This window comes from Convolutriloba macropyga, chromosome 3 (genome assembly GCF_964194025.1).
Source record: "Convolutriloba macropyga chromosome 3, txConMacr16.3, whole genome shotgun sequence".
Lineage (NCBI taxonomy): Eukaryota > Metazoa > Xenacoelomorpha > Acoela > Convolutidae > Convolutriloba > Convolutriloba macropyga.
In genome coordinates this window covers 20,144,360-20,157,022 of record NC_134470.1, presented here as the reverse complement: position 1 = coordinate 20,157,022, position 12,663 = coordinate 20,144,360, and the positions used below count along the sequence as shown (strand labels likewise).

Sequence of the window (12,663 nt, the reverse complement as noted above, 5' to 3'; positions counted from 1 at the left end):
TACCCTTCTGAGCATGAATTCCATTGACCCTAATTTACCTACTTTGCAGGTGTCTAAGATAGCCGCTCTTTGCGTTAAAAATAATGGCGATGAAACTGAAGTAATTCTTCAGAAACAGTGCTACAAAAAAGTTGGGGGAAAAACGGTCATAATGAAAACAGAGATTGACTTAACTCTCGCAGAATTAGAGTTGCTTTGTGAGGCCATAAAACTGTTGGAGTATTTTCTTTCCATTAAAAAGGCTAGTTCAAAAGTTGAACCACCGAAACCACCTCAGCGTGTAACATTTGCTTGATCATGGCAGACTACCCAGACTGTGCAATTGACCTCAACAATCAGTTTGTTTTCGACAGCCAGAATCAGGAGCGTCCTCCTTGGAAAACCTGCTGCGGTCATATTGAACGATCTCTTATTATATGTGTTGTTCACTCTTTCCTACTACTCTCTGCAGTTATCTTTTGTTTTATATCCATTACTTACTACCAGATCACTAACCCGCAAATCTGGTCGCTTCTTGGATTTTTCTTGGGTTGCCTTGTACCTACACCAAAGTAATCATCCAAAGTAGATTTTTCTTGACTTTCAAAACGGTCAACTCTTGTTTTTAAATCAGAATGAACAAAATACTGAGAACCGATCCACACTTCCTAATGGCCGTTGTTGGCCCCAGTGGTTGCGGAAAAACACAGCTAGTGGCGGAATTACTGGTGAAACATAGACAAATCTTTCGGCCAAACTTTGATTGCATAACCTACATCTATCAGCACTGGCAGCCAGTTTACAAAAAATTAGAGTCAGAAATGAACTCCGAAGAAATCAACTTTCTCAATGGTCTGGACTGGAAAAAGTTGGAAATAATGTCCAATTTTAAGCGCCATCTTCTGGTGTTTGATGACGTCTTCGACAAAATCGCTAATTCATTAGAGTTTTTAAATCTTGTTGTATCCGGTCGGCACAAAAACCAACACGTTATTTTCTTAAAGCACAACTTAAACCAAAAGAGTCCGAATTCGAAGACAATCGACCTCAACCTTACCCATTTACTACTTTTGAAAAGTCCATGCGACATAGTTCAAATTGACTGTCTTGGAAGACAGTTGGGAGATCGAGATCTTTTGTTGTCTGCTTATCGATCCGCTACCGCGGAGCCATATGGGCATCTAGTAATTGATTTGGATCCTCGCTGTGACGAAAACTTACGCCTCGTTTCGAATATTTGCTCTGCAGACAATTTACCACCCTTGTTTCATATAGACTCCAAAAACAACGAATATATAACACTGAATGAGTCTTTCACAAAGTCAAAGTATTTTACAGATTCTTACAACTGTTAAACTTGTTTTACAGAGATTGATTTTAATTCATGCCGATGTATGTTTTATAAAATTTGTAGTTGATTGCATTTTCAACGTGGTTAAGGGGAATGTATGCTTGTCTAATAAAACTAATAACAAACATACTTTCAAACGATTTCGATATATTATTTCTATGATGTGTCAAAAAAAAGTCAAGCTGTCCGAAAAGCGTAGACTTCTGGCGACCAATCACGGGGGAATTTCACTAATAAAATTAATTGCACCAGATGTCGAACTTCATTTGTCAAAAATCAGACGAAGAAACAAATTGGCACAAGGAAGTATGTTCTTTTGTCATTGAACTCGTACAACGACCTTTTAATCCGAAAGAACTCCTCAGCAGATGACATTCCTGGCTCCCAAGTAAAGCAAGCAAAAAACGAAATTTTGGGTGCAAGCTGATCCGTCAATCAATCAGACTCAGAGGCACTAGCCAAACTAAATGTCTCGTCCGAACTTTTTAAAAATAGTAACACCAACAATGATTTTTCACTCTGTTTAAGCCCCCAGGAGAAAGATCAAACAAACGCCAGCTCACAAGCAACCGAGTCATTAGCGAAACAAAACAAATTTCTTCCTGTTCATGCAGTCGATAAAGTACTTGACAAACTGCTCGAAAGTGGAATGAGCAGTGGGAAAATTGAGCGGTCGAAGCGTATACTTAACATTTTTAATCAAAAGCATTTTACGTTGGACACGGTAACAGGTGTAATACAAGGCAAAGACGGTTTGAAGTCCACGATTAACTTGCTGGAGTTTCTGATTGCTATACAGAGTCCTAACAAAAAATTAGCAAGCGAAGACCTCGAAATTATATCCAAACTAAAGTTGCCACCTCATCTTGTTGCAAACACATTTGCCAAGAGGGTGACAAAAGCGACATCAGCAACTTCACATGGAGAAACAAGTAATCAATTCAGTGCAGGAGCATCGCCAACCTGGCTTTCCATTTTTTAATCAATCCAAAACTTTTAAAATGCATGTCGTTCAGTGGTTGGCATTTTGCGACTTACTGTTGTCTGTGTTGTTGAGGATTGGTTGCGTAGAGTCCAACCCGGGGCCACAGAGATTGAACTGTGGTTCATGTATAAAGTATTTGTGGTATAAAGTAAAAGCTCAAAAACGAAGCCGCTGTTTTGGTGTACAGTCTGCGGTTGGGTCCATTTTGACTGCAGTGGTTTGTCGTCGGCTAGCGACTATGATGACGCAACTTTCACTTGCACAAGGTGTTGTCGGGAGAGAATTGTGTCACAAGCACTCACTATCAACCCAAGTTTTCAAAAAGCGCATAAGCATTATTCAGATGTGTCTTATTCAAGCACCGCTCTCGGGAACGCTGCCTCACTCGCAAAAGCAACAGGGTTGCCCAATTCTTCTGTTCGCAAATATCTACCAGCTCCACATACACAAAATTCAAGCAAACGAGGCGTAACTTTCCTCGATTAAAGGTATTATCGTATCGCTTGAATGAAATCTGGTCATTGGATTTGGCAGATATGCAGTCTCTTCATTTATCCAATAACGGTGTTAGGTACCTTTTAGTGGCTGTTGATACGCTGAGCCGATTTTTGAGAGTTGAAACAATGAAAGACAAATATGCAACAACAAAGGCAGCGTTTTGCCGAATGATCACTAAGAAGAAAGGTTTAAAAAACAGTGTTGTTCCAGAACGTGTGTGGACTGATGATGGTACCGAATTCTTGGGAGGTTTCACCAGATACTGCAAGGCAAAAAAATAGCTATTTATCAAACATATAATGAAAAGAAGAGTGCTTTTGCGGAACGAAATATCAGGTCGCTTAAGGCGTTGATATACCGTTACATGAATGAGCACCACACAGAAAGGTACATTGATCAGTTGCAAAAGTTTGTTCAAGTAATAAATTCTCGAACCAATCGTGTAATCGGAATGGCGCCAAAAGATGTAACACCTGATCATTTGGGTTACTTAGTGTCTTTGACACTGAATAATCAGCTGCGGAAGCCAAACTTTCGAGTCGGTGACACAGTCAGGATTAGAAAAAAGCTGGAAACATTTCACAAGGGATATGAGCTGCAATTCAGTCACGAATTATTTCGCATTTCAGCCATTCTGACAAGAAACCCTCCAACCTATCGGGTGGTCTCTCACGAATCAAACGAATTGATAAAAGGTCGTTTCTACGAATCTGAACTTGTCAAATGCCAACAGATATGACTTCTGTTTCGGATATGTCAATCACAGGAATGCGACAATCAACAACTGGTTTCACTTTAAATTTAATTTCAAATGCATCCATGGAAACCTATGAGCAGAACACTTTGGCCCGCTTCACAAATCTTTTACCAAATGTCATTGAACTTAATAAATCAATGGGTACTTGGCAGGTGGCTCTTTTGGAAATCTCTTGGCCCTCTACAATCAAAAACATCACTGACGGACGTTTTGAAACGGACGCGTGCAACGGAGTTGATGATTCTGACGACTTTTCCAATGGGGATTTTGAAAGCATGGACGAAGAAGAAGAAGAAGAGGCAAAAGTAAAACAAGAAAACAATGATGAGCTTTACTCGGTGATACAAAAGAGACAAGAAACATTGTTAGGTTCTGGAACCATATCTCGCGACAACCACTCTTCCTCTCTCAACTGGTCTTGGGACGACGAGGAGGAAAATGCCTCGCTCAACGATTACTCAGAGAGCGATGAAGTCAGCAGCAGCAGCAGCTACATCAGCTATCGATTAGCCCAGGTAAGGACTGGCCGATACAGTTCTGTTGACGATCCGATGTCTGAGCTTTGTTGCAAGGCATTCAACACAAAAGAAGCTGGACGTTGGCCTCTTTCCTGGAACATCAGAAAAGAGGATCAACGCCTAGAGATACACGCAGCTGAAAACTTTTCCAAAAAAACAACATCTGCCGACTCTTTTTTCCCTCCATCAAGTTGAGATCAAAGAATTTGCAAAACATTTTGGGAGTCACGACCTTGAGTGCAACCGAATCGGAGGCCCGTTTTCCGGTGGATATTGATGCTGGACTTCACAGTATTCTGGTTTATTGCGACTTGGTGCAAAATGAAATTTTGGGTGGCAAGGGTACGTCTCTACTACGCAGTATTACGCTGACAGGTAACGTCGAGAGCGCCACTGCAGTTTGCTACCGTTCATTTGCAAAATTACAGTGGAAAGATGTTGTAAAGTCTTCATTTCAATCAATAACCGTCAGTCTGAGGAACGAAACAGGTGATCTTGTTCCCTTCTTGTCGCGGGGTCGAACATCGCTGACTCTAAAGTTTCGTCTGAAGAAAAATTTTGCATCATTTTGACAACTTCAAAAACAAAAAACAGTTGCACGAAAAAAGACCAATGGACTCTCACTATGATGCTCAAATTCGAGCAAGTGCCCCCTACAGTAGTGGACCAGCAAGGCAGTTTGGTTCTAGTGCTGCTGGTTTGGGGGCCCTAGCTGTGCGGGTGGGACGATCAGCACTACCTCTTTTGAGAAAGTATGCTTTGCCACTCGCCAAAAAAGTTGGACGCAACCTAATTGAAGCAGCTATTCCAGAGTTGGGACAGGCGTTGAGAGGGAAAAAAAAGATTAAGAGCGCCCTCAAATCGTCTGTAAAAAAGTCGATTGCTCAGACTCTTCAACGCGGACCGGCGCGGGTGGGCGGAACGGCGCGGGCGGGCGGAACGGCGCGGGCGGGCGGATTGGCGCGGGCTGGCGGAACGGCGCGGGCGGATTGGCGCGGGCTGGCGGAACGTCGACGGTGGAAGCCCGGGGGCGAGGAAAAGTTGTTGCTACAGGCAAACAACAAAAGATAAAAATTAACAACAGAAAACGAAAACAACAAGCAACCACTTCATCCAAATCACCCACAAAGAGCAGTCGCCTCTCGGCCTCCTCTGCGGATATCCTTGCAAATTTAAAATTTACCTAATCTAGACACGATGGTATCATCGAGTGAAGTAGTAGTAGGAGCGTCTTTCAAAAGTCTTGCAGCCGATATTGGTAACCCAGTGACTCACACGGCTCTGGATTTTTTCGAAAAACCGAGTGTTCTCGTAAACTATGAAAGTGCTTTCGATCAAGAAGTTTTCACGCAGTATGGACCAAATGGACCTACTCTTGATTTTGTCGTTAGTGGGGACAACAGGAACTGTATTGACCTCAATTATTTTCACCTGTCTTTGGTCGCAAGCATTTATGATGCGGATGGAAGAAACAAAGTAAAGGCATCCGACGGCACGGCAGTGTTCTTCACAAACAACAATCTACATAGTTTATTTTCACAGGTTGAGGTCTATCTGAACGGCTGCTTGATATCAGACAGTAATAATACTTATCATCATCGAGCTTTTATAGAGACTGAGCTAACGACAAACAGCGACAGCAAAAAAACTTGGGCTGCATGTCAAGGCTACACCTACAATCCCGATCCAGACGACAAACGAACAACAACAGAGTGGTACGCAAAGCGACTGGAGAAAACTCTAGCTTCAGACTATCAGCTCAACTTTTATGGCGCACTTTATGTTGATTTTCTCACGTGCGAAAAATTACTGTTGCCAAATGTTAGCATGCGGGTCAAGCTCTATCGCTCCAGCAACGAGTTTAGCCTCATCGGCTTGGGCGATGATGCCAAAAAATCGTTCACAGCGGTCGTTGAAAAAGCGTCAATTTTTGTGAGGAAAGTTACGCTTACAGAATCTGTCAAGCTCTCCATTGAACGTTCACTTTTGAAAGCGCCAGCAAGATATTCGTACATTGAAAGTCTTTGCAAAAGCTACATAATTCAGTCGGGTCAAAACAGTTTTGTTAAAGAATCTATTTTTGGGTCAGAACCTATCAGGAGATTAACAATGTGCGTGATAGCTAATGCAAGATTCCGCGGAACTTTAGCAACTGATCCCTTCCATTACATCAAATTTGGGTTAACGCGCATAGAAATCAGTCGGGGCAACGGATTGCCAATTGCGGGAACGCCCGTCGACGCTCGCAGCAATTCTCGTCTTTATCATAACACTTTAACTGCTTTGGGTTTCAAAAATGGTGGGAACGGCATTGAGCTTGACGATTTTGACGATCACTACATGTTAACATTTGACTTGACATCGTCACAGGAGGCATCTAAATCTTTGACACTTTTTCCGGAACTCACAGGAGCGCCAGTCACACTTAAGCTTTCGTTTGGGACAGCTCTGGCCGATGCAGTAGAGCTCTATCTGATTGGTGAAAAGTTTAGTCAAGTTTTTATAAACAGCGCCCGAGATATCAGCAAAAACCAGCTCCTGACTTCCACTTGACCTAATTGATAGCGTGTCAATTGCTGCAAATGTAAAACAGTTCAAGGAACTCAAGTTTGAGTTTGGAGGCGTGTGGTCGGCCGATAATTTTCCAAAAGTTGACAAAAAAGCTGTCGTTTTCCAAATAATCAACACATCTAAGTCTAAGACGCGAGGCACACATTGGATTTTACTATTAGCTTTTCCCGAGTACTATAAATTTCCTGCGGCCGCGAACAACAAATCAAACAAAAACTTGAAACAAAAGTTGTACCAAAATATTATAATTTGGAACAGTCTATGCATCCCACTTGCTTTCTTTATAGATGTTTACACTCGGTTACAAGGATTATATAATCGCAAAGATTTTGTTTTGCACGAAATATCAACATCAGTTCAAACAGCTTCATCAAATTTATGCGGTTTATACTGCATTTACGCTGCCATTTTGTTCTTCACTAAAAACGGTTCACCTCAAAAGAAAAAGATCCCAGTGTTTTCTGATGTTGAACAATTTCGCGCGAGCTGTGCATTAAAATTGGATAACATAAATTTAATAAATGAGATTGGACTTGTAAGATTTTTTAATGGTAGGTTAAATACTGAATATACTCTTACACTTGTATAATTGAGCTGCATTCATACAAAAGTTCTATTTTGAAAGTTAGTCCGAGTCGATTACAGTTCTCCTCCGTTTGGGCGCACGCAAGATTGTCGCGCTTTCATTGAGCTCCTCCTCATCGTCTCCCTCCTCCTCCGTCTCAACATCCTCATGACATTCAACAGCTTCGTACTCAATGAAGGGGTTATGCGGTAAGGAGGAGGTGCCAACTGTATATTCTTCATCACTCAAGTCATTCCAATCGACGATGTCTGCATCGCCACTGTCAGCATGGAGGTCACGAGGTAGAAAGCCTGGATCTGGCACCTCTGCAAAAAGGTTTAAAAACTGGTCAAATTTATAATGAAGCGGCAACAATTGTTCAGTGTTATAAATGAAGCAACTTACCAAAACTGTCAAGAGTTGATGAAATGATGCCCAAGGCCTCCGATTGTTCAGCCCCGCTGCTCTTGTCAGATGGTTTCTCGTTTGTGTCCGACAAATTCTCATCTTCGCTTTCATCAAAATTGTTCAAAGACGTCTGCTCATCATCATCATCAGGAATGGATAACGCTTGGTCATTGTTAGGTGGCTTCTGCTTTAACCAAAAGTGACCATGTGGCAGGGTTTCCAATCCTGGTTCAAGAATGAATCTCTTATCATCGAAGCAACTCAAGGCAACTTTGTTTGTCATTATAACAAAAATCTGATGTTTCTCTGAGGTTATTCTTGTCATTGGTGCCCTCTCTACGCTCTGACTCTTTAAACAATTCAGAAACTTGTCATGATGTAGGCTTTTTTAACGCTTTTTTGCACTCCCTTAGCACTTTGTTTCACACCACCTTGATACTTGATGCTATACAACTTTGATCGCAACAAAACAGCCTCCTCCATCACCTGACCATTGAGCTCATCCCTCATAGTCAGAGGAACTTTTTTATTGACAGGGTTGAACAATGGATGCTCGGTAGGGTAGTCGGACAGATCAAGCAAGTGTTGAAATTCTTTCATGTCCTCATAAAAATCATCAGTTTCTATTCGGTAAAGAAGAGAATCTGTGTCTTTGTATGTTACCAAAATCTTTTTTCCATATCGGGGTTTCATCTCATTGTAGTGGAATCCGTACAAGGACAATTTTGACAAATCAAGAATCGCAGCGCCCACTGGCGTTGGTTTATCCCAAAAAATTTTGTTTTGTGCCATAGAGACAGAGCAAAGAGATTCACTTATAATCTCAAATGATTTGAAATTGGGTTTTCTAGATAGCTTTGATGCTTCCTTCTCATCGCTAACAAAATGAATTTTACGACGATTTCTTTTATTTTCCATTTCTTTTCCAAAGCAAGCATTAGACATTAGTTTGTAGAAATTTTTCTTAAAGGGACTTTTGGCACTTTTTCTCATCATCGTGTTTTTTTCGATGTATACAGAAAGCCAATTGGTTTGTTTAAATTTGAGCGCTTTGTGAATTTTGGTGATCTGGAGTCCTTTTTCCACATAAAATTGTAGATTTTTGATGTGACAAATATAGTTTTTTTTGTCGAATACAGTCTCAACGAGCTTTGGAACTTTTGCAGATCGTTTTGACTTCAGGTCAGAGCAGTAATCAGACAACCAGCTAGATTCTATAACAAGTTTTTCGGGAGCCAATGGTAGGTCTTGATGATCAATGTGCAAATCGGTTGGATATTCGAGATCAACTTCCACGAAAAAAGCGTATTCGCCATCGCAATCAAAATGCTCAATATCATCTACTGTTAGAGTGTCGTCCCATTGAAAAGAACCAATGGGCAGTTTTTTCATCATAGTTCCAGCGTAAAGTGAAGTGACGTCAAAGAACGCCCCAAAAACAGAAGCTTCACTGCTTTTATAATCTGAAAGGTACTTATTATTGGCTTTGAAATAGCGCAAGGAACCGACGCCATTCAAGCCACCACGAATAGCTTTCTCACAGAATAACAACATGTCGTACTCTTGAAGAAGCTCCAATTCAACTCCTTTGGTAATAAGCATTGCATCCCAGCTGAGATTCGGCGCACTGTAAAAACATGCTGGGTCCAACCTGTAGACCTCAAGGCAAACATCTCGAAATTTTTCAAAGACACATGCAAGCAGAAAAACGTCAACTGTTAAATAAAAATCATGGTAATCCCCAAAATTTTTACAATTCATCATCTTGTAAACGTCAACAGCTTGTTGGTACTGTTCTGGTGTAACTTCAAGTTTGCCAGAAAGTGTATTGATCCAGTTGGAACCATATTCCGGAAAAGACGCTTCAAATTTCTCTGAGCAGTCAAGGTAGCTGTAAAGAAAAAAACCTTCCCTCCTGATCATATCAAATTTTTCTTTCGTGTCTACAGGAAATCTTTCTTTTAAGAGGCGGAGATCACTTTCGTCTAAAGTTTTTGCAAGTGCATCGAGACTAGACGCCATGAAATTAATGCTGTCCAAAAACCGAATATCGTGTTTGATATTTTTTACTAATCCTCTTTTGTCAAAGTAACTTCCAACTGGTACCCGAACCGAAAAGGAAATAAACGTCTCGTCTGTTTTTGCTATTGCGTTCAACTCTTCCCCCGATTGGAGCTTCAGATTTTTTATTATGTGGTGCGAGTCATATCGGGATAGATTATGGAAGAAGACAGGCAAAAATTTTCCCACTGTGCACAATGTTGCATTTGCTGTGAGCGACACCATAAACTCTTCCCGTCAAATGACAGTGATGCAAAACCTTGTCATCCTCCGAGTCTCCAAAACTTTTACCACAGATACAGCAGGGGTCTCCCCAATTTGATACAAGTTGCGACTTTTTTGCAGAATCAAGATTCAGTATCCTAAATTTCTGATTTTCTTCGTATGCCCAGAGAGTCCACTCTCTTAGAGTTTGCATCAACGTTGCTATTACATTTTTACCGCGGTAGAATTTTTGTTTTTCTGCTTTTCCGCTCCTAATATCGATCAAAATAGCTCCAAAACTACAAGGAAACTGATCTTCAATATGCAGCGTTGCTGCGTTGAAACTGTTCAAAACATTTTCTCCATAATCGTCAATCATGTCAGCGTAAGACTCATTTTTCACATCAAACGCCTCCAAATCTGCATACACAACGAATGGAGATCTAGTCTGTTTGTTGTAGCTGCTGAATTGTACCATTTGCAAGCTGGCAGGCATTTGGATTAGCAATGGGCTTTGGTCGAAACAGAGCTGACGGTGTTGTGTCATTTTGTTCCTGTCAATGCTTTGAAGGCATCGATCACAAAATTTTCTGATATTATTCTTTGAACATGCTGTACGATCTGAACGCAGAAGCGTCTTGAGCAGACGGTCCAAATTCTTGATGAGACAGTAGTGTGACTTTTCTTCGTTTGATATTAATAGTAGATGTATTTTTTTAGAATTTTGTTTTTGCTTTGAAATATATGCAGGGTAGATTTCATTACCGTCGTGCGCATAGACATTTACTGCTAGATTGTTGCTTTTTTCGAAAGCCGGAATACCAGATAAAGGCATTGGCATTTTCTTCTTATTGAAGTACAGGGCGCCCAAATGACTTTTGTAACTACTTGGACGTTGCTGATTAGTTTTCACAGGAAAGAGAGCAGCAAGGATACAGTACACGAAACACAAACTGTCATCAAGATTCTGAATGTTCAAAACAGTTCTCCTTAGTTTCTGTATCTTTTTGGGAGTAGGTATATAGGTCGCTGCTCTCATTGGGCTGTACTTGCAAATTTTTACATCGAACACAGCCATTCTTTCTATAACCCACCCGCTCCCGGCGGTACAAAATATACTGATTTGATTGAGAATCTGGTCAACATGTCGGTAAAATTCTTCTTCACTTAAACAACGTGAAACAGTTTCTGTAACACTGTTGAAGTACGAAGTAGTTTTGTCGAGGGATATTGGTTTGCTGAAGTCAACACGCACACATACCGAAAATTTCATAGTTCTTGAATCAAGCCGTTTGTTGACAAAATTGACGATACCTCTTTCATTCGCCACAAAGTATTCGAACGGATCGACCACCTGCTCATTCCCAAGAGTAAATCGAAATGTCTGAAAAAAACCGCGAACAGATTGTTTTGTACTCAAGAGAGACATATTGCCCATTTCTTGCACACGTTCAGTGTTAATCGATGGCCCGTTGACCCCGTGGTTATCCGCCCAATGCTGATTAAGAGTTTCTTCTCCTTTGGGCGATTTTGAAAAATTTTGGATTTTTTTGAAAATTTGCAAAGGGGGGACCCTTTGGGTAATTTTGAAAAATTTGGATTTTTTCGAAAATTTGCAAAGGGGGGACCCTTTGGGTGATTTTGAAAAATTTGGATTTTTTCGAAAATTTGCAAAGGGGGGACCCTTTGGGTGATTTTGAAAAATTTGGATTTTTTCGAAAATTTGCAAAGGGGGGACCCTTTGGGTGATTTTGAAAAATTTGGATTTTTTCGAAAATTTGCAAAGGGGGGACCCTCTGGGTGATTTTGAAAAATTTGGATTTTTTCGAAAAAATTCGGAAATTTGCAAAGGGGGGACCCTTTGGGTGATTTTGAAAAATTTGGATTTTTTCGAAAATTTTCGGAAATTTGCAAAGGGGGGACCCTTTGGGTGATTTTGAAAAATTTGGATTTTTTCGAAAATTTGCAAAGGGGGGACCCTCTGGGTGATTTTGAAAAATTTGGATTTTTTCGAAAAAATTCGGAAATTTGCAAAGGGGGGACCCTTTGGGTGATTTTGAAAAATTTGGATTTTTTCGAAAATTTGCAAAGGGGGGACCCTTTGGGTGATTTTGAAAAATTTGGATTTTTTCGAAAATTTGCAAAGGGGGGACCCTTTGGGTGATTTTGAAAAATTTGGATTTTTTCGAAAATTTGCAAAGGGGGGACCCTTTGGGTGATTTTGAAAAATTTGGATTTTTTCGAAAATTTGCAAAGGGGGGACCCTTTGGGTGATTTTGAAAAATTTGGATTTTTTCGAAAATTTGCAAAGGGGGGACCCTTTGGGTGATTTTGAAAAATTTGGATTTTTTCGAAAATTTGCAAAGGGGGGACCCTCTGGGTGATTTTGAAAAATTTGGATTTTTTCGAAAAAATTCGGAAATTTGCAAAGGGGGGACCCTTTGGGTGATTTTGAAAAATTTGGATTTTTTCGAAAATTTGCAAAGGGGGGACCCTTTGGGTGATTTTGAAAAATTTGGATTTTTTCGAAAATTTGCAAAGGGGGGACCCTCTGGGTGATTTTGAAAAATTTGGATTTTTTCGAAAATTTGCAAAGGGGGGGACCCTTTGGGTGATTTTGAAAAATTTGGATTTTTTCGAAAATTTGCAAAGGGGGGACCCTTTGGCTGATTTTGAAAAATTTGGATTTTTTCGAAAATTTGCAAAGGGGGGACCCTCTGGGTGATTTTGAAAAATTTGGATTTTTTCGAAAAAATTCGGAAATTT

General features: G+C 40.5%; 1 protein-coding gene across 1 annotated transcript; it reads left to right on the top strand.

The window, feature by feature from the left end:
• The first annotated feature begins 5,285 nt into the window (after positions 1-5,285).
• On the top strand, positions 5,286-6,641 carry LOC142336562 (uncharacterized). The gene has a single exon (XM_075385470.1). It carries the CDS (start codon positions 5,286-5,288, stop codon positions 6,639-6,641), a length of 1,356 nt encoding a protein of 451 aa, XP_075241585.1.
• The last annotated feature ends 6,022 nt before the right edge of the window (positions 6,642-12,663 follow it).